The sequence below is a fragment of the Vespa crabro genome, chromosome 18 (assembly GCF_910589235.1).
Source record: "Vespa crabro chromosome 18, iyVesCrab1.2, whole genome shotgun sequence".
NCBI classification, from domain to species: Eukaryota; Metazoa; Arthropoda; class Insecta; order Hymenoptera; family Vespidae; genus Vespa; species Vespa crabro.
Genome location: NC_060972.1, coordinates 3,539,866 through 3,561,289, shown reverse-complemented (window position 1 = coordinate 3,561,289; position 21,424 = coordinate 3,539,866). Strand labels below are relative to the sequence as shown.

The following is a 21,424-nucleotide window of genomic DNA, read 5'->3' as shown; positions in this document are numbered from 1 at the left end:
GAGGAAGCACCGGTTAATTCTACACCGGCTGTCCTGTGCAAAAAGGTCGCCATTTACCACTCGCGTCCTCCATGGTTGGTCTCCTCTTTGCTCCCAGCCAAACTCGGTTCACTCTTTGGAATGAATCCGAGAGCGTACGCGATGAGAATTTTAATAACCTTTGGACGTTTCGATTCGCTTCTCGTTTCCTTTTTTTTATTCGTTTTTTCTCTTTTTTTTTCTTTTTTTTTTTTTTTTTTTGACGTCCCTTTCGAATACGATTGATGACTGTTCCTACACCTATATTTATATATTTGATCGTACACGTTCCCTGCATACAAATGTGAAGCTAAATGTAATGTAACTTTTATTCCTTTATTTCTTTATATTTTCTTTTTTTTTTTTTTTTAATCTTTTTCTTCTTCCTTATCCAATTCGATCAATCGCTAATAATAAAGGACAGGGTCGAAAAGGAACACCTTAATCCTCCATAACTCAATGTAATTTTAAACTAACACACTCATACGTCCATCGTATTACATGTTATCATCCGACAATTTATTATCCGATGATACCACATCCAAAGGTTTCCTAAGTACAAGTTATATTTTTAGTTATATTATAAACATTTACATTATATTATATGTAATTCTTTTTTTTTTTTTTTTTAACAAAAGAGGTAGAATTACGAAGATTTAACATTATTATGTTCCTCGATAAACGTGCATAGATTTTATTCGATTCAATTGGATTATCTCAATTATTATCGTCACAGATTTGAGATCAATCGTTTAAGTCATTTGAGAACGGACAATTTAGAATTTCGCTATACACCTGTCTCTGCGATCATCTGAAACGTTGTAGATTGTCGACTTTATGAATGATTTGTGAGTTGAGATATAAAGGAAATCGCACGTTGCAAACGCCTACCGTTTCACCATTATATTCATCCTTCTCTCTTTCTCGTTTGGTGAGACTTGAAAGATAGAGTGGGAGAGAGAGAGAGAGAGAGAGAGAGAAAGATGGAAGGAAACGCGTCTATCCGTAAGAGCCGGTCTCTTAACACCTCTTGCGATCATCTCACGCTCGAGACGAGCTTTCATATCGTCGATCTACCCTCTCAACACCTTTTCTTATCGATCTTGTCTTTCTCTCTCACTCTCTCATACATTCTCTCACCACGATCTCCTTCTCCTTTCTTTTACGTGGCTCAATAATGACACGTTCTGTGGCACCTATATACTCCTTGAGAGTGAGTCTAAAAAATAGAATAAGAATGGCCAGCCCGTTTGTTTAGTAACGCGATAGCTCTCGAAAGCCTACGGGCCCTTCGAAGGGCCGCCTGCTTCGTAAACTTCAGCTTCGTTCCTCCGGCTGAACTTTCGAGTATATTTTTTATTTTTATTTCGCGTCTTCCTTTTTTCTGGTTTTTTTTTTTTTTTCAATTCTTTTTTTCTCTCTTGGCTACGTTTATTGAGCGTAATCTTTCTCGAATCGATGTCGAGAATTTTTATGAAAGGCCTCTTTTAATACATGCAAAAAAGAAAAAAAATAAAGAAAAGCTTTCGTCGTAAGCATCTCTCTTTTTCTTTTTTCCTTATCATTTTTTAAATATTTTATTTATATGGAAATATATTTTAAACGAATAATTCATTTCAATTCACTTAAACTAATTTACCGAAACATCAAATTATAACGAGTTATATATGACTAACCCTTTATTTTATAAAATATACAAAACTTGTTCGAAAATACGGAATAGCTCTTGTCAGATTTGAAAACGAAAATGATAGTCGGCCGTTCGGATAGAAAGAGAGATAAAAATCCGTTCGTAGTACCGAAGAAATTCCATCGACTTTGATCTGACTCTTCGTTAAGATCTGACGTTTCGATAATTAGGTAAGCGTTCGAACGGCGGAACGACCTATAATTAACGAGGAAAGCAGACGAGAAAAGATGCTCTTTTTCTCTCTTTCTTTCTCTCTCTCTCTTTCTTCCTTTTTCTGTCTTTCTCTTTCCCTCGTTTAAATAACCTGCGTCACGATGACTTTGAAACACCGAACGTTTGCATATCTTCGAGCAGATCGACTTTTTTTTTTTTCTTTCTTATAAAGTCGACCAAGTTCTTCTGGCCACACCTTAGAGAACACGTAGATACAAATTCATACTTGCATAGATTGTACATACAGTTGAACGAAATCATTGAAAATGAAAATCGTAGGCGTCACTGCTGTCATCGTTGATTTGGGTCTGCGCAAACGTGCGATTCAAAGTTTCGATAAAAGGAATGGAAAGAGTTCAAAAATGGTAGCCTGTAATTAACGACATTAGCGAAGACAAGAGATGGTATTGATGTTCAAAAGAACGTTGATGAAGAATGCATCGGCAGCTGCAAATGCACCAGCACGAAATCACGTATTGGCGAGCATGCCCGATTAAATCTTCGGATTGTTCCAAGATAATTCAGGTTTTCGGCTTTGACTTTTATGGAAAATGAAACGAGCCAATTAATGAATCAATTAACATCGATTTAAGGTAAATTGAATTGTATTATTTTAATGAACCATTTTATGTATTTTCAAGCACATGTTTCGATAATTTGTAATCCAAAAAAAGAGTTTATTATTAAACTTCCATCAAAAAAAAGGAGGAAAAAAAAGAAAAAAAGAGAAGGAAAAAAAAGGAAAAAAAAACTTTTTGGATATCACCGAAACATACCAAAAAAAAAATATATATATATATATATATATAATAAATATCTAAAAATTTCAATGACTTTTTCATTTTGAATATCCAACGAACTGATTTCTAATCGGCCTCGCAAAACATCGTCTCGTTTTTTCGAGCTCGTATTTTATAAAACTATAAGGGTCGTTAGCTTGTTTCCCTCGAAATATGATATTTCTACTTTCCCCTTTAAATGGTGTATCAAATAAAAAAATAAAAATACTAAAAAAAAAAAAATAATTAGAGAGAGGAAAAAGAAAGAGAGAGAGAGAGAGAGAGAGAGAGAGAGAGAGAGAGCGTGCGACAAATAAATAAATAAAGAAAGAAAGGAAAAAAGAAAGAAGGAAAGGGGAGGAGGGAAAGAAATGTTCGAATGTGCAAAAGCGAATGCGCCGAGGCGTGGTCATAAACAAGCATGGGGATTGCTATTTATGGCGGTCTAATTAATTCCTATGTGTTCTCAGCCACTTCCCATGCAAATGCACCCCCTCCCTGTGGACCATGCGTGTCTTTATGGCTCTTCATGAGATATAAATGATCTGATAAAATGTTTAAGAGTCCGTCGTTCTCTTTATCTTTTTATTTTGTATGCGTGTGCGTGTATACATCTTTCTGTCTCTGTCTTTTTCTCCTTTCGCGTGGCAAATGACTGCAGGACACTATTATTATAGAAAAATAAAACTGTCCCCGAGTAAGCGCGAGCGCGCGCGCGCGGATCGAACGACGTGGCAAGAAAGAAGCTTTATAGATCTAGCATCCTCTTTCATCTCTCTCTGTCTGTCTCTCTCTCTCTCTCTCTCTCTCCTCCTCTCCCTCTTAATGTTCCTTTTTCGAACTTATGAATATTCATAAGTAGATGGATGTTTCGTAGAAGCTCGAACGATCCGCAATTTATTTATCCACTATGAATTCATTCGTATTCGAAGATCAAGAAAAGATCTTCGGGGATTAGTAAATGGTTATTTCTTTCTCTTTTTAAATATTCTTTATCGAATTATTTTATAACATTATTGATATTCTTACGATCGAAAAAATTGTATTATTATTATCGATGATTCCAATGAATCTTTTAACCATACAATACATCTTTCTATGTATATTACGTATATTTATATACAATTTGAAATAATATATTTAAACTTTATCATTCTCAAATCACTTGATAATTGTAACGAGGGAAATTAAAAATTGAACGGTATATATAAGTTCATGAAAAAGGGATAGAAAGTAAAACAGTCACGGATCGAATCGAAATGGACGAGAAGACATCGAAGAAAGAAGGAAGGACGTTAATAGCCTCTTAAGATCGTGTATCGTCGAGAACTCGCAGGAGCTTCCATCAGTGTTACCTCCTTTACAAGGCAGAGAACGAGCGTGTTTGCCGCGTACTTGCTTGCTTGCTTGCTTGCTTGTTGGCTTTCCTTCTCGCTGAGAAAAATGAAGGCACATCTCTCTTTCTCTCTCTCTCTCTCTCTCTCTCTCTCTCTCTCTCTCTCTCTCTTTCCTTTTCCTCTGTTAGAGAGGACACGGCGTCTTGTCACGCACCTCGAACGACGTACCACTTTTCCATGGCTTGCTTTGCAATTTGCCCTAACCACAATCGCTATCGGAATGTTCTCATAATTATTGCCCGGCTTTATTGCGCAACCAACAAGAACATTTTTCCTTTTCGTCTATAGGAATGCATGTATGAACGCATTTACACAAACATATTTTAACACGTATAAACATTCGTATATATTTATACGTATGTATGTCTATATACATTTATTTTTTGCGAACACGTACGTGCGTTTGTATGCATGTAAAAAAAAAAAGAAAAAAAAGAAAAAAGGAGAAAATAAAAAGAAAAGAAAAAAAAGAAAGAAAAAAAGAAAATTCCGTATACATGCAGATACTCATACATACGTATATAAAGTAAGGAAATAGTAAGAATGAAGAAGGCATGTTCAGAAAACGATCACAGCGTAGGAGCGACTCGAAGAGAGAAACTCTCTAAGGAATCGCATAAAATTAGCATTTTCTAAGGCTTACGTTGCTTCCCACGGTACACGCGGACCGACACGGACCTAACTACGAGCCTATCACTCCTCCTCCTTCTTCTCTCGCGACTAACCCGCCTGGAATAATAAGGAGCATCCTCGATGCATCGCTTCCTCGAATCGAATATCCTGCATTCGAATACCACTCGTCTCTCTTTTTCAAAACCCTACACGCTTCGCGAAATCTTCTTCGAGAATTGCTTGTCGAATGTACATGCAGAAGGAAAGAATCGAGATAAGAGCGAGGCCGACCGAATCTACCGTCGGTCTTCTCCTTCTCTGTCCATTTCATTTCTAGTAGTTCATATGTAGGTAGATACTTGTTCTCTAACAAGATCTTCTCACCTTTATTGTCACATAACAACGTACGATATCAAAAATAAACTATCTTGTTTTTTTTTTTCTTCTTCTTTTTTTTTTGATAATCCTTAAGTGAAAAATAGTCCAATAGAATAAATGAAATTATGTAAATTATTATTATTTTTTTCTTTTTTTTTGATACTAAAAGACAATAAAAATGATTTAAATCCCATCCGACTTTAATTTTTTTTTCAGTCAAACGAATTAATAATTAATTTAAAAAGAGTATATATATATATGTATATGTATATGTATATAACTATATATCAAATTCTAAGCAAATGATATTTTTTCAAAAATGCAAAACCAATTGAAAAAGCGTGACGAGCAATGACGTCCGTCTAAGAAAGCGTACCTTTCTCCTTGGTTTGAATTTCTACCTGAAGTCGGCCTCTTAAACGTTCCTCTGCAACGCGCCATTTACCCCTGACCGGCTAAGGGACGCGTGACACACGCGACTGGCACGCGCGTCACGCGTTGCGCTTCTTCCAATGCTAAAACCTGTTTCTTCGTCGAGCGCAAACAATGTCTTCTCCTTCTTCTCCATCACCTCCTCTCTCTCATCCACCTTAACTCCTTGCTCAACCAACAACTTCCAGCAATAATAAGTATTCCCATTCTTCGATAAATTCGATCAAACTTTTCTACATAAAAGCGACAAGTTTTTTCTTTTTCAAAATAAATAAATAATTATTTATATTACTACTACTACTACTACTACTACTACTACTACTAATAATAATAATAATAATAATAATAATAATAATAATAATAATAATAATAGTAATAATTAATTCAATGTAATTGAATAAAAGGAAAAAGAAAAGAAAAAGGAAGAAATACTTTCGAGTTTTTCCTTCGAGATATAAAAATAAAGCATACACTCTACAGTCTACTCGAGTGAAATAAAAAGAAACAAACTGAAAAGAAGGTCTCACGTTAGCGAAGAAACACGATTCCAAAATATTATCGGATTTTCTTATGCGGTCCTCCACATACGCACTTTGGTACGCCGAAAGTTTCGAAACAAATGTCAAACTTAAAAAACATGACCACCAAGAAATAGTAGGAAAGTAAGAGGAAGAAAAATATCCGGGGCTAAAAGAAGAGGATTTTCTTAAAAATAAATGCATTGTCCTCGTTGTTTCCACATACAAAGCTTTTAGAATATTTTCAATGGGATGGAGGTTCGTACAAACCAAAGGGATTTTTTTCGATTTTTCGGTTATTACAGTCTCTTCGTAGTTCGGTGCTCCATTGCAAAAGGAACGTCGGATGCTGGATCGTAGATATCATGGAAAAGAGAAACTATTGTCCTCTCGTATCGACGATCTCGTACTTCTGAAATTCATCCATACATTTCCAACTCGACTGCTTTGTTCGCGATAGTTGGCTCGTTAAAAATCTCACGCGCGATTCGTCCATCGCAGCATCTTCTGTCCCTCCCTCTCACTCTCTTTTCTTTTCTTTACCGTTTCTTTTCTTTACGTTAAAGGTAAATCTTAAGACAAGATGAAAGGAAGAGAAAGAAGTAAAAAGAAAAGGACAACGATCGATCTGGACCACGATGGACCTTCGATACGACTCCGAATTGTTCTTTTTCGGTGTCCACTCTAAAATGGCCTTCCGAACTGTCAATTGTTCCTTTCAAACTTGCGGCTATGAATTTATTATTATTATTATTATTATTATTATAAAACATTTATTTTTGCAATGTAATTTCAAGCTGCAATGGTATGTTGAAAGATAACACAAAAAGTTTGGTTTTCAACTTCTCGATTCTTTTAATACCATCACAGATTTCTTCCTCTCCCATTTCATCTCGTCTCATCCGATTGAGAAAATCTCCGCGATACGATCGGAACAATACTGACAACCCACGCATTCTACCCGATACGATTGAAATCCATTGTTGAGCGGTCATGTACCATAAGATTGAAGGTTATTATTGTTTAATACGGTCAATAAAGCTGCATTATAGTACTACACCCAGAGACGTAATACTAAGGTTGCACTAAGGTTCTTGAGTTACTTCAGGGGTTCTCTTTCTCCTCATTTTTCATGACTTTAGATATATCGTGATTTGATATCTATCTTGTTTTATATTATTCTCTATAAGAATTAAATTTAAAGATTTCATTTGGATTATTATGAATAAAGAAGGAAAATCTTTATTTGACGATAACGTCAACACAATTTCTTTTCATGATGAGATGAATAAAAATAATATAATATCCAAGAAATTTTTGCAAAATCAATAGTACAATATAAAATTGGTATGTCTCTATTATAAAATTTTATTTAACATTTACATAGATAGAGATAGAATTTGTCTTATAATGAGTACCACTGGAATCGAATCGAAAATCTTCTCTCATTTCTCTGAATTTAAAAATAATCAAAATCATGATCCATGCCGACCGAATCAAAAAGCATTAATTTCGAAATTATCAAGATGGCACTCTCTTCGAATTCGCGGCATATAACGCGATAGCCAAGACTAAAGGCAACACGGGGATTTCTTTTTTTTTCTTTTTTCTTTTTTTTTTTTTGGAGGCAATCAATGGAAGCCGCTACTCTTGGCGTTCTTTGTGAGAAAGATCCAACCAACTGAACCAGTGATTGCCAATACGGAAATGTTAAAGAAAAAAAGGGGCCACAGGTAGAGCTTGTCTTCTCTCACGGTTTCACTTTTGATTTATTTATCGTTCTCGACCAAACGAACGATTACGTCAGCTCGAGTGTTTCTTCCCCGTCGCTTATAAACGTTCCGATCGTTTTAATGGCTGAGGTCATTCGGCTGGCCGAGCGGACACGATCGCAAATTGTGCCATATAATAAAATTCTTAATTCACGTTCATACGATTATTGCATCGTACAGAAATAACATACATACATACATTAATAATGATTATCAAATGAATCATTGAACAAATTATTTACTTTTTTTATATATTCTATAAATTATAACTACTTTCTCTCTTCCTCTGAATTAGTTATACCGGGACAATATTAAAAAAAAAACAAAAAAAAAAAAAAATGAAAAGAAGAGAAGAAAAAAAGGAGGAAAAGAGTTTCTCTTAAAAATTGCATATTCATGATCGATAAAAAGAAAAAAACTCTCTTCTAATCTACCTCGATCAACACTTTACATTGATAAAGAAATTTGATTATCAGGTGAACAACAGGGATGGTAAATAAGTATTATCATGATAATAATAGAAGTCTTTTGTATACCAAAGTTTCAATCCTTTTGAAGGGATCTAGATAGAATTATACTCGAACAATGGACTTTTCGATGCGTCAATAGGAACGCATTAAGAAAGCAAACACGGATCGATCGATCGGTTTTGGATGTCGAACGAACGTTATCGGCATGTGGCTCAATTAAAACGGGATCGAGACGAAATTAAAGATCCATATCGCGATTATGGCCCGATCTATGGTTTGAATATTTTTTCATTCTCATTCGTTTTTATCTTCGTGCTCCAGATCCTTCCAATTCGTTTCGTAATGCATACTATCCTAGAGAAACGAAACGATACATATTTTATTTTTATTTCTTTCTCCCCTTTATATACACACACACATATATATATATATATATTTTTTTTTTACGAAAGAAAAAAGAGAAAGAGATAAGAACACCTTGTCTTTTTTTTTCTTTTTTTATTTTTTTGGTTTTTATCTAAGTAATCGTAACAATCTGGAAATTCGTTCTTTCTCGTTTATTGACGCGTGAAGCCATAGGTTTAATTAAAGACTCGATCGCATATGTTCGCTTTGATGAATAGTCCAAGTGGCAAAGGTTCGACCATTCGTTCATCGATTCACTCATGCCAGGTAAGGCGTCACAGGGTAACCATTAATTAAAAAACTTTCAGTCGAAAATAGTGCGTTACGTGAATTTATATACGATGCATAAAAAGAGAGAATAAAGAGAGAAATAAATAAATAAATAAATAAATAAATAAATATATATATATATATATTTTTCATTCGATTTTCTTTTCCTTCAAATTGATCAATGATATTATTTTTCTGAAATATTTAAAGGCAATAAAAGAACCATAAGAAAAATTATTACAATATAATTGACGATTAATTTTACATTAGATATATACGTAAGTACGTATATACTTACATTAAGGTATTACTTCGAAAGACGTAGATATAGGTAATTTAAGAACTATAAATCGATCTATCGAATGATATCCGATTACCATCTTTTACCTTATATCTTCCTTCACGTTTAACGTAAAAGACGTTAAGGATTAAAAATATAACCGTTCCATAGAATTAATCCTATGCTTACTTGAGAAAATAATACACGAATGACGGAACACGAGAGGCTCGATCGAATATCGAGTTCCAGACTGAATTGGTACGAGCTTGGCTTGTGTTGATGTACCGATAAAAACAAAAAGAGGATGAGTAACAAGATGGAGTAGGAATGAAGGATATAAAAAGAAAAAGAAAAAAAAGAAAAAGAGAGAGAGAGAGAGAGAGAGAGAGAGAGAGAAAAGAAGGGGAAAAGAAAAAAGAGACGATAAGAAGAAAAGGAAAAAGAAAAAATAGAAGAAAGTAAGAAAAAGTAAGAAAAGTGGATTAAAAATATTATGTTTCACGATATTACACCATCATCTTTCTCGAAAGAAGGAGTAAAGAGGGAGTGGTTACTATACTCGCGATTTCTTGGCCGTGGTTGGTCGAAGCCGAGGTTAAATTCGAAATCCTCTTTGCGCGCATTTTCACGGTTTTACGTTTCATAAACACGAAGGTAAACCCCGTCGGTGAGGTTGGAGGAAATAAGAAGAAGGAGATCGCGGAGAAAGAGGAGATCGTCGTTGGATCAGAAAAGAAGAGAAGGAGAGAGAGAGAGAAAGAGAGAGGAGGGGGTAGTCGAAAAGAGATGGTTAGAGAAGAGGAAAGAACGAAAGGCTTATCATATTTTCGTTTGCCACAGGATAAATCCCTAAATCTTGTTTACAAGCAAATTCTATAATACGGGGGTATAAGGGATTTAGGTGGATCCTTCGCGAAAGTCCTTCTCGTGTCCAGCTCTTCCACATCCTCCTCTTCCTTCTTTTTCTTCTCTTCCACCCTCTCTCTCTCTCTCTCTCTCTCTCTCTCTCTCTCTCTCTTCTCGCCGTTTCTTCCTTCCTCTCACGCTCTAAAGTGTAATTTACTACGAAAGGATTACTCGCAGCGGGATCCGTCCAGAGCCGAAATCCGTTCGTCCTGGTGCGCGAGACGTCTTCTGCCAAACTCGTTCTTTACGCTCGTACAATGCGCGAATTATCGCGATTCGCTTGGAGTCGACCGGTTGCCGAATACCTTTCGAAGTTTCTGAAGGGACACCGAACATCTTGCGAAACTTTGGAATAAATTTTTTTTATTCAACTCTGGCAGATACCTTCTGCCAGAAATCTTTCCTCGGTTTTATCATCGACCATACGCACGTAAGAATCCTTACGATCGGATACTTCTTCGTCGATAAAGATCTTAGCCAATGTATTTCTCTATGGATTATTGCGTATCTTCTTCCTCGTATACTCCAGTAAATTTTCGATTATTAATTTTTTATCATTTTTTTTTTTTTTTTTTTTTTTTTTTTTGGTATATTCATCGACTTTATTCTTAGAAAAGTTTAATGTCTGATAATAATTAATTTTTGTATTTTTTTTTTTTTTTACGAACAAATGTACAATTTTCTTTTGTTTTCTTAAGGAAATCGATGTTTTTTTCTTTTCTTTTTCTTGTGTTCCTTCTTTTTTTTTTTGGTCTTCTTCATTTTCTTATTCTTCCGCTTTACGAATCGCCTTGATCGGTAAGAAAAATTCGAAGGAAGAGACGGGTATCCTTCGAATTCTCAGCAGGACGTCTTCTGACCAACGAAGCGTCATCTAACAGGATTACCTTTGCACGATTGTAGCAGCGTCAAGGAAATAGAGCGGTATTGTTAGCTTCCAAAACCAGAGAGATTGAACACGGATGGTAGAGCTAAAAATTAGGAAGGTGCTCCTCGTCGCGTTCCTATATGTTAAATATTTTCTATACCTCTTTTGGTGTATGGTGGATGAAGAGGAGTGGGGAATGCAGCTGCTTGTTACAAATTCGGTAGCAGACGATGGTCAAAATGAAAATAACGAAAAGGTCCTTCCTTCTTTTCTTATCTCTCATATGGTTTCTCTCTTCATATTTATTCTAACTTATTAATATTTTTCTTTCCTTTTTCATTTCTCGATTAAAGAGATATAAATATTAATATTTAAATATTAATAATAAATTCATATCAATAATATTATTTTTTAATTCGTACAATTATAATAACAAATAGTAAATGGTAGAAATTGTTATCGATACCGAACTGTAATGATAAGAATTAAAATATTAATAGTATCGTAATTTCATTTCAAGATTTAGATTTGAAAGATTATATCAATAAAAATATACGTAATGGTGTATTATAAAAATTATAATACGCGATAACGACTATGGGAAAATTTTCAACGTAAAATAAATGTAATATATGAAAAAACTAATCGCCTAATTTTTTTCTATCACGGATGGTTCTCCGCAAAGAAGGCCAAAAATAATAGTTAAATTTTTCTTAACGTCTTAGGTCGATTTATCTCTGCTTTCGAAGAGACCAAACTCTCGAACGAAGAAGAGACGCGTTGATTTTCAACGCCCACGAGCTCTTAAGAGGTACACGGGGTTTAAAGCGCGTCAAGCGTTTCGTGATAAAGCTGACGTGATTTTTCAAGTCTTTCATGGCGCGTCGATAGAGGGGTGATATCCGACATGCAAGACGAGCAACATATGCGCAAACGGACGAATGAGATAGACGGTCGTCTTCTCTCGAAGATAGGAACGACCTAACACCCCATTTGTTGGAACCTCTCATTTATAAGAAGATTAAAGCTGTGCCGTTTCACTAAGAGATAAAAATATATTCTTGGAAATCGCCTATCGTTTATACAACCGTCCTTTTCTTATTTCAAATCATTTGAAATGGATTTATCATTTGATCTTGATAAATTATGAATTTTTGCTAAATTTTTGCCTAAATAAAGAAATGATCATTTGTAAAATTTTAATATTGATCAATTCTAAAATAATATCCGAAAAGGGATTATTTATCCTCTTTCAAGTTTTATTTATCAATGAAAAAATATTACTGCGAATTAATTGAAGTAACTAAATTATTATTTATGTGGCACATCAACAAAAAAAATAAAAAATAAAAAAAAAATAAAAAAATGACCAATAGTAATCTTTTTGTTGTAAGGATGATTGGACAATTTCAGAGCTACCGGTCACGTGTTCAATTTTCCGAAAAGAAAGAAGCAAAGAAAAAAAAAAAAAAAAAAAAAAAAGAAAGAGAAAAAAAAATATACTTTAGAATCTGCTTACTACATCTTTTTCTCCCTCTCTGGATTTTCACGTTGCTGGACAAAATCGCTGCATGCGGTCCGAACAAGATCGTTCAGCTACACACGAAGTTATCCTAAACGTGCTTCAAATGCAAAAGGATCGGATCAATTCACGGTTCGCTTATTTCAACGTTTGTTGTACATGTGTATGTACATACGTATTTACGTGTCTATATATTATACGATTCAGTTCGGTATCGTTACATAACGATTTCTCCTTCTACGTCGTTGAAAATGTTTGTGAGGTAAAAACCGGTCGCCAAAAGAGACAGCAATCATTGCCTCGAGCTAAGTACGCAACCTTTTATTCGCATTGCTTAAGGGTGACAATTTCCATCGACAGGTTTTCAACGATCGATCGAAAATTATCACCAAAACTGTAAGATCTTCCGTGTTGTTTTATTCATTTCAAAGCGGGGTTCTCCTTGCTGATGAATTTTACACGTGAAAGCGCGTAGATTGAAACGTGTTTTTTCAAAGTGTCTGAGGAAACACTTTGCTCACTCGACTTCAACGATTAATCAGTTGTCACTTAGTCCGAACCATGTTTGATTATCATTTATTTTCCAGGACTACGGATATGGATAGTATCGTTATTCTCACTTTAAATGAAAATATTTTATCGAAGGGATATGAAAGGAAAAGGAAATGGATATGTATGTGCAAGTTCCGATGCTGTTTCTATCCTTAAGAAAATAATGATGATAAAAAAAAAAAAAGAAAAGAAAAAGAAAAGAAAAAGAAAAGTAATTTTACGAAGTGAGAAATGTATTAACGATATTGAAAGAAATCGTGAATAAATCGAATAGATGAAAAGAATTAAAATGTATTGCACGTATTCGAAGTGGATATATATATATATATCTGATTATTTTTCAAATCGCGTATCTCAATACACAATATCATAAATTATTAGTTCATTATTTATGATACGTATGAGAAATTCGGAAATTTACATATCGAAATCGAATTCGATAGTATCTCAGGCTCTGAAACAAGACGACGTTGAACATTCAAGCATTCCACCCACGCGAACCACCATCACCAACACCACCATCATAGTCGGCAGCCATCATCGGTGATTATCACGCGCCACCGCGGCCGTAAAGTCGTAAATAAAATCGAAATCGTTGCTGCATTGCCTTTTGGCTGGTCCAATGTTAAAACAAAGGGCCAAACGGTACGTCGGTCTGCTCGACATATCTTTCATCTCTGTTTGCCGAAGCACCCTCATCGGGCACAAGATAATCGGAAATAATTATTCGTTAGATAAATACGATCGTAGCCGGTGATAGCCGAGTTAAATTTATGATGGACCGCTGCCGCTTGCAAATGATGCTGGACTTGAACGTCTGGACTTGGCACACACCCGTCTCATATGAATCTTTCTTCAAACTCATTCCTCTCATTGCCTTCTGAATAGGACCACTAAAACTATACCGTTTGATACAACTCAGCAATTTTTATAGTAAAAGAAAAAAAACAAAACAAGAAAAGAAAAAAAAAAAAAAAGAAAAAAGCACAAAAAAATTCTTTCTCCCTCGACGATTAATATCAAAACAAATTATATTTCTCCTTTCGACTATCTTTTCAGGCAAATATTATTGAACCTATACTCAAATATGTTAGATTAAATTTTAACAAAATTACTTTATCATCAATTTTCATCACTCAAAAATCAAATTACGTATTAGATATGTTAAGAACTTAGCAAAAAGGAGAAAGGAAAATTCACAAATGATATTTTCTGATATCGTTTAGTCGTGATGCTTGAAAGACGACATTTAATTTTTTGCATAACTAAAGAATATTCTCCGTGCACGTAACAAAATATCAACGGCGTGGGTCGAAAGTAAAAGGAAAGCAGAACTCTTCCTCTTCTCTTCTCTTCCCAAGCTTCCTCGAGCACAGTATGACTGTAATCTTAGGCTATCTAACGTAGCGAACGTAGCGAGGTGATGATTTGCGACCTCCCTGGAGCGGGCTGGTAGAAAGATAAAGACAGAGAGAAGATACCCATAAGGTAAGGAACGGGTAAAGAGGGTGGTGACTCCAACTCGGACCTTTAGATTCAATTTCGCGGGGCGTCAGCGGCTGACACGACGTCCGCCCACCTTTTGTTAAAAGTTGATGTACGACACAGGATCTTAGGTTGCAACCCGTACCTTCTATTCCACCTTTCGAACCTCCAAATCAAATTTGGTCTAACAATAAAACATTTTCGAGGATTAAAAATTCAATTTCTTTCGAATGATATTCTTTTTCAAAAAAAAAAAAAAAAAAAACAGAAAAAAAAGAAAGAAAGAAAGGAAAAAAAAATTGCATTAACATTTTTTTATCCGATCGATCTTAAATTTCATTCGATTTCAATGAAATCAAATTGAAGATATATTGAAACAACTTTTAAAGGATTTCCTTGTACGATTCGGCAGAAATTTTGATAGCGTTCTTAACTCTAACTTTTTTCTAAAATCTTCAAACGTTATCAAACACCTTTAAATTCATTTCATTTCTGGATACAACGAAACAGAGAATCTAAAAGGAAAAAAAAATGGGGAAAAAAAGAGACATAACTTTGTGTTCTTTTTTTCGAAAACGAAAACGATTCTTCTTTAAGCCGTTCCTACGTTTTTACATTCTCGACGAAATCCTCCTCGAGGTCTTTGTGCCTGTTTATTACGTTTCCCGAGCAAATGATGTCATTAGATATACTTAGGCGAGACTTTATAGTCGTCCTTTATGCTGGTCGAACGGCTCCCGGGTGAAACGAATTTAAGAAACTTATGGTTCACGAGTCATCGTCGTCCTTCGGTATACTGAACATTTCAGTTTAGTCTCTTTCTGGAAACAGCTACGCGAAAAAGAACCGGCTATTCACTTTTTATTACTTTTTTAGGAAACCATAAATGTTTATATATAAATTTTAACAGCTTTCAAAAATGAAATTAAAAGGTATAAATTGTTTTTTTTTTTTTTTTTTTTTTTTTTTACAATCCTTTGTTCATACATCACGATCCTTTAACTGTATTAAATATTTTATTTACATTAAATGGGACAATTTTTTTACGCATATCAAAAAATTCATAACTATGAGAATAAAAGAATGAGAACAATCGATCATTCGATATGTTCATTTTAGGTTAACATTTATTTAGAACAAGCTGAAAAATTATTCGTGAGTTTTATTAAAAAATAAAAAAAAAAAAAAGTGTATACAAAATGCCAGCCGAAATTCCTATTTGTGCTCTAAATTCTCCATCGATTGAATACTCTTTTCGAAGTAAAAATAAGAATAATTTTAAAAAAATCGCTGAGAGAACACATTTCACGTACAGAGAAGTGGAAGGTTAAGTAAATACTAATTCTACAATATTAACCCATTTGAGACCAATTGCACGCAGTGTGTGCAATGCCTTTACGAGGCTATGAGACCGGTTGCACACCGGGGGTGCAATAGTAATGATGAAAAAAAAAATTTGGATCCTGGGGACCGTTTTCGAAAAAATTTGCGGTCCCGAATGGATTAAACGACAAACATTTTGAATTTAAAATTTATTAACGATTATTTTCTCACAGCTCTGGGTGTGATACATCGAAAAATTTTACGAACTTGCGGTCCAATAAATCGTTCAATTTTACGCGACATATTTCATTCTGGATTCGATTTTACCGAAAATAAACGTCATCAACATATAGATAGATTATTTGCCGTTATCGACAAAACGAATTCTCTTCAAGTGAGATAATAATCATATATATTTGTTTTTTTTTTTTAAAGAAACACAAAATTTTCTATTGATGATAATTAATTTTTAGATACGTATGGATCATTGGATCGAAGCTCTCTCTATTATCCTTCGTGGAACTTTGGACGAAAGAATAAACTTTGCTTATAAAGTATAGTTATTAACATTTTAATACGAAATATCTTTTCATTTGTAAATTAATGTAAATTTCAACAGGTCTACGATTTATTAAGAACAAATAGATTAAGAAAAGAACAAATGTTTCCAATGATGAGAGGATGCTTGATCGCTCATTTACCCGACGAAGATCCAGATGATGGAGTAAAGGTTAATATTTCAATTTTTCTATATTATCAAAAAAGGCTGCATAATTTTGAATATTTTTTCTATAGGATTTGATAGAATTAATGATCAAGAAACTCGACGTAGATCGCGACGGATTCGTTTCTGAAAATGATTTTCGAACGGCAGTTAAAGAAAGAGGAGAATTCTTTTTGGAATGCATGGGTCCTGTTTTTCCTTCGAGAGAAGCACAACACGCATTTTTAACTACATTCACCGATAATGTCGAATGAATTTGAACTTTCATTAGATTAATAATAAGAAAAATGATGGGAAATAAAAATTCTTTTATACCGTCGATATAATATAAATAGAAGATAATAGATTCTATTATGTTTGTCAAGAGATATATAATCGACGAATCCAAAAGTACGTCTCTTTTTCACGCCAATGAACGCATCAATTCGCTCAAATCAGACAGAAGATATCCGTCTAAACGCTCCATTAAGTTTTCCAAGTCATCGATCTAATCTACGAGCGTATCTTAGGGATTTAGGAAAGTAGATCGAAAGTAGCAACGTTTACCTAAGTAAACAATCATCAATAAAGCATTATAATAGTGTTTTTTAAATATATTAAATCAATCGATATTAAATTGTACGTTTATACTTTTTGTCGTTCTGTATTAATGTAAATTTCTTTGTACTTTTGAAAATAATTATTAATACAATGCTTTAATGTATTCTGTATTCCGTGTTTTATTAAAAAAAGAAAGAAAAAAAAAACAAAAGAAAAAAAAATGAAAGAAAAAATATTCGATGATAAAATATACGCTAATAACAAAATAAAAATCAAATATACATTGACAAATAATTTTCTTTTTTTTTTTTTTTTTTTTTTTCTTTTATTATCTAGCTATTACTTTTCATCACGTATTATTAGACGACAAAACAATTTCTTTCCGACAATATGTTTCAGGCTCTCTCTTGTCGTTTAGGTTTAATATCATGAGTAAAGGATTTGAGGTAAACACAAAATCGAGGAATCAAAAGGAACGTCTAACGCCGTTTCAAACCCTTCGGGCATTTCGATCTTGGCTGGCGAAATCCGTACGTTGAACGTGTTACGGAAAAACATAATGAATGTTTGACGATCCGCTGAGGTTTGAACGAGCCGAAGCACACAGACACGTCTCAAGCAGCTATAACAACAAATTAAAGGTAGAAAATCTCTCGAAGCTTTCGTCGTGTAACAACGTGGCCTCAAACACTATATACTCGTTGTAGTACCAACACACAACCGTAAATTCCACTTACAAGGAGTTCGTAAGAAGATGCGTTAGCGTGGGTGGTGTAAATGTATGAGTAGTATTTCTCTATGTATAAGTGTCTTCTCTGTGTTCGCCTCTTCACGAAGTCTTTTTTTCGGGGTTGGAGGTGGAACGATATTGTGTAAAGAGTATAATAACGTGCGTATGAAAGGCGAAATCCTTTGTGGGTAGCCGACCGTGTCCTGAAAGGATCTGGTGCGTGTGGGAGAAAGAAAGAGAGTGAGAGCAACGCGGAATGATCGCCGGAGAGTTAGGGCACCAGCTGAGAAAACATGCCCGTGGCGTGTCGACGATGAAACACCCTATCTACGCGACCCTACGTGACGTGTATATAATGTTCTCTTTTCGTACTTATGTACCTTACGAATCTATCGATAGGAAACCGGGGCTTGAGAAATTTGGTTTACCAGAAAATTTGATTATTATCTGGTATAGATATTCATAGACGATGACAACCTCAAACGCCCAGAGCCAAATTTCTTATATATATATATTAAAATAATAATGACGTAGAAATTTGATTATTTATAAAATGAAAATTCGAAAGGTTAAATACCGAACTTTTTTTCCCTCGTTAAGGTCGATTTCGTCATGTGATAAAAAAAATAAATTCTTGAAAGGTCCAATGGTATAAGTATATACATACATATATATGTATCTACATAAATTATAATCAGAGAGAGAAAGAGAGAGAGAGAGAGAGAGAGAGAGAGAGAGAGAGGGAGAAAGTGTGTACATGCTTGCTTCGGGTGAAGGAGGATAACCGTTGATTTGAACGGAACGCGATGATGAGACGCGAGCTCCGATTCGATTTGCGTGGCCCACGCCCACGCATCAAAGGAACCCGACCGGCACGATTCGTCTTGTGTGGAACGATTACGAAAGTATCTTTTGCGAGAGATATTTATATTGATACAGATATATCTCTCCAGGATGGTAAATCCCTGATCCTGATTCGTTTCGGAATGGATCCCTCGAAAATCCAAGACTGGCGAGAGCAAAAAAAAGAAAACAAAAAGAAAAAAAAAGAAGCAAACGGAAAGAAAAAGAATTAAATTCTTCTAATGATTAAAAATTCCACGTATTATTAACATTTGATTTAACATTAATATAAAGCATAACATTGAATAGTTCAATGTCTGTGTTAAAGAAAAAAAAAAAAGAAGAAAAAAAAAATCAAATACGATATTATAAAGATCATTTCTATTCGATGAAAGGATAAAAATTTTCTTATTCGAAATATAATATAATTAAACGTTTCTTTCTTTGTCTATTCTTTTTATCTTTTCTTACGATCATAGGTGTATCTACAAAATGCATTAAGATACCTTACAATTTAATTAAAATGCCAACAAATCATAAACAACATTTATAAAAGTGTGATATAATAAAAAAAAAAAAAAAGAAATTATATATATATATATATATATATATATATATATATATATATATATATATAGATCTTTGAAAGGAAATGAGAAATTTAACGATCCGCAACCGATCGAAGAAATCATCTTGGAGAAAATCAAAAGGAAAGAAGTGAGATATCAGAAACGAGCCAGCTCGATATCGCGAATAATTCAAGGAATATACATTACCTACACCTATATACTCGTGGATCGTGCGAGATCGTTTGATTTATTAAAGGAGAATATTGTTTACCGTGTCCCGCCACGGGCCTCGTGTAGTTTGCCTTTCGGAATCGCATCCATAAATACGACGACGAGGACGACGACGAGAGCTCGCACGATGCTTTTCGAAGAGGTAAGAGAGAGAAAGAGATAGATAGATAGATAGATAGATAGTGAGAGAGAGAGAAAGAGAGAGAGAGAAGGGTGAGAGAGGGCCAAGCTTGCACAATGTTTCGCGCGTGGAATGTTCAATGAAGCGTGCAGATGCGTTCCCTCTACATTTCCCCTCTCCCTCATCCTTTCTCTCTCCTTCTCTTCATCTCTCTCTCTCTCTCTCTCTCTCTCTCTCTCTCTCTCTCTCTCTCTCTTTCATTCTCCTCTTTTAACTCGGTTTCACTTCGCACGAGGAACCCACGTGTTCTGTTGGTTGGAATCGAACAGGAAAAGAAGAAGAAAAAGAAGAAGAAAGAGAAGATGAAGGAGAATAAGAAAGAGAAGAAGAAGTAGAAGAAGAAGGAGAAGAAGAAGGCAGCAGCCAGGCAAGCAACAGCAGCATGAGGTCACCCGTTCGAACACGACACCGTCTTGTCGAAACAGCGGGATCTGCTCTGACACGAGCTCTGGGACAAATGGATTCAGGAAGATCCCGCTAACGAATCCGCTGATTTATCGCGTTCCTACTTTTTCTTCCTCTTCTGCTTTTCTTTTTTTTTCCTTTTTTATTTTTTTTCTTTTTTTTTTTTTTTTTTTTTTTTTATCCCCCTCAATTATTCCAATTTGCCAGAGATTTTCCATCCCTTGTTCTCTCTCTCTCTCTCTCTCTCTCTCTCTCTCTCTCCAACTATCTTTTTTTGTTCCCCCTTTTTTTCTATCCCCCTTCGAGTCTCCCTTCGAACGGAAATGATTTCATCGATAATGATTTTCTTTCTATCTTTTCTTTTTTCATTTTTTTTCTTTTCTTTTTCTTTTTTTTTTTTTTTTTTTTTTAATTTTTTCTTTCTATAACGAGTCGTACGTTCTTTTTTTTTTTCTTTTATTTTGCGGATTTAACGAGAACTCACCCGCGTCGTTCTCTTTGCTATAATGAAGAAGAAAAAGATATACGTACTATGAACGTGATTTCTCAACCATGAGATCGCGACTCGCTGCACATGAAAATGAATCGATCATATGTGTGGGGAACGAATTCGAAGAGAAAGGTTTGTTCCGTGGATTTAAATCGAAGTCGATAGTCCGGGAGATTGTGTTAAGAGTTTGTGAAAGAGAGAGAGAGAGAGAGAGACAGAGAGAGAGAGAACAAAATCAAAATGTAAAACTTTTTCTTTCCTTTTCTCTTACTGTCTCTCTCTCTCTCTTTCTCTCTTTCTCTTTCTCTCTCTCTCTCTCTCTCTCTCTTTCTTTCTTTCTCTCAACGTAGAAACTAAAGTTACGTTGCACCGTGACGGACGGCCACATTAAATCAAGCAGCGGCTCTTCCAGCTGTTTGTTTCTTCGCAGAACAGATTCAATTTTCTCCCCGACGTCTCGCAAATCGGTGGATATAAGCGAGCCTCACCCAAGACGCCTCGCGACGACTGACATAATGCCCGCCTTCTCGCTTGGACCACAAACGGAGGCTTCACTTCCTCCTCGACGTTATCTTCAAGCTCCGTTTGTTTTCATCTTCCCTATGGGAAAGTTGGTCATTGCAAATGAAGTCATTTGTTTAAATTCGTTACGAAATTAAATAAATTTAATGATAAATTTGAACATCTCGACGATGAATTTAATTAAAGAGAGAGAGAGAGAGAGAGAGACTTTTTTATTCGAATGAAAAATAAATCATAAGTAAGATTCGTAAGAGTAAAAAATTTTGATAATAATTGTAATCAAATTCTTGAACATATAT

General features: G+C 34.7%; 1 protein-coding gene across 1 annotated transcript; it reads left to right on the top strand.

The window, feature by feature from the left end:
- Nucleotides 1-15,766: 15,766 nt before the first annotated feature.
- LOC124430462 (EF-hand calcium-binding domain-containing protein 1-like) lies at nt 15,767-16,868 on the top strand. Its single transcript, XM_046977054.1, has 5 exons — nt 15,767-15,893; nt 16,124-16,284; nt 16,364-16,444; nt 16,510-16,620; nt 16,686-16,868. Exons 1-5 carry the CDS (start codon nt 15,767-15,769, stop codon nt 16,866-16,868), a joined length of 663 nt encoding a protein of 220 aa, XP_046833010.1.
- The last annotated feature ends 4,556 nt before the right edge of the window (nt 16,869-21,424 follow it).

Bases quoted from the DNA above. Each gene is read 5' to 3' on its own strand.
- LOC124430462 (XM_046977054.1), top strand. From the start codon at position 15,767: ATGCCAGCCGAAATTCCTATTTGTGCTCTAAATTCTCCATCGATTGAA. The intron at 16,285-16,363 runs GTGAGATAATAA...ATTAATTTTTAG, and splicing joins ACAAAACGAATTCTCTTCAA to ATACGTATGGATCATTGGAT. The intron at 16,445-16,509 runs GTATAGTTATTA...AAATTTCAACAG, and splicing joins GAATAAACTTTGCTTATAAA to GTCTACGATTTATTAAGAAC.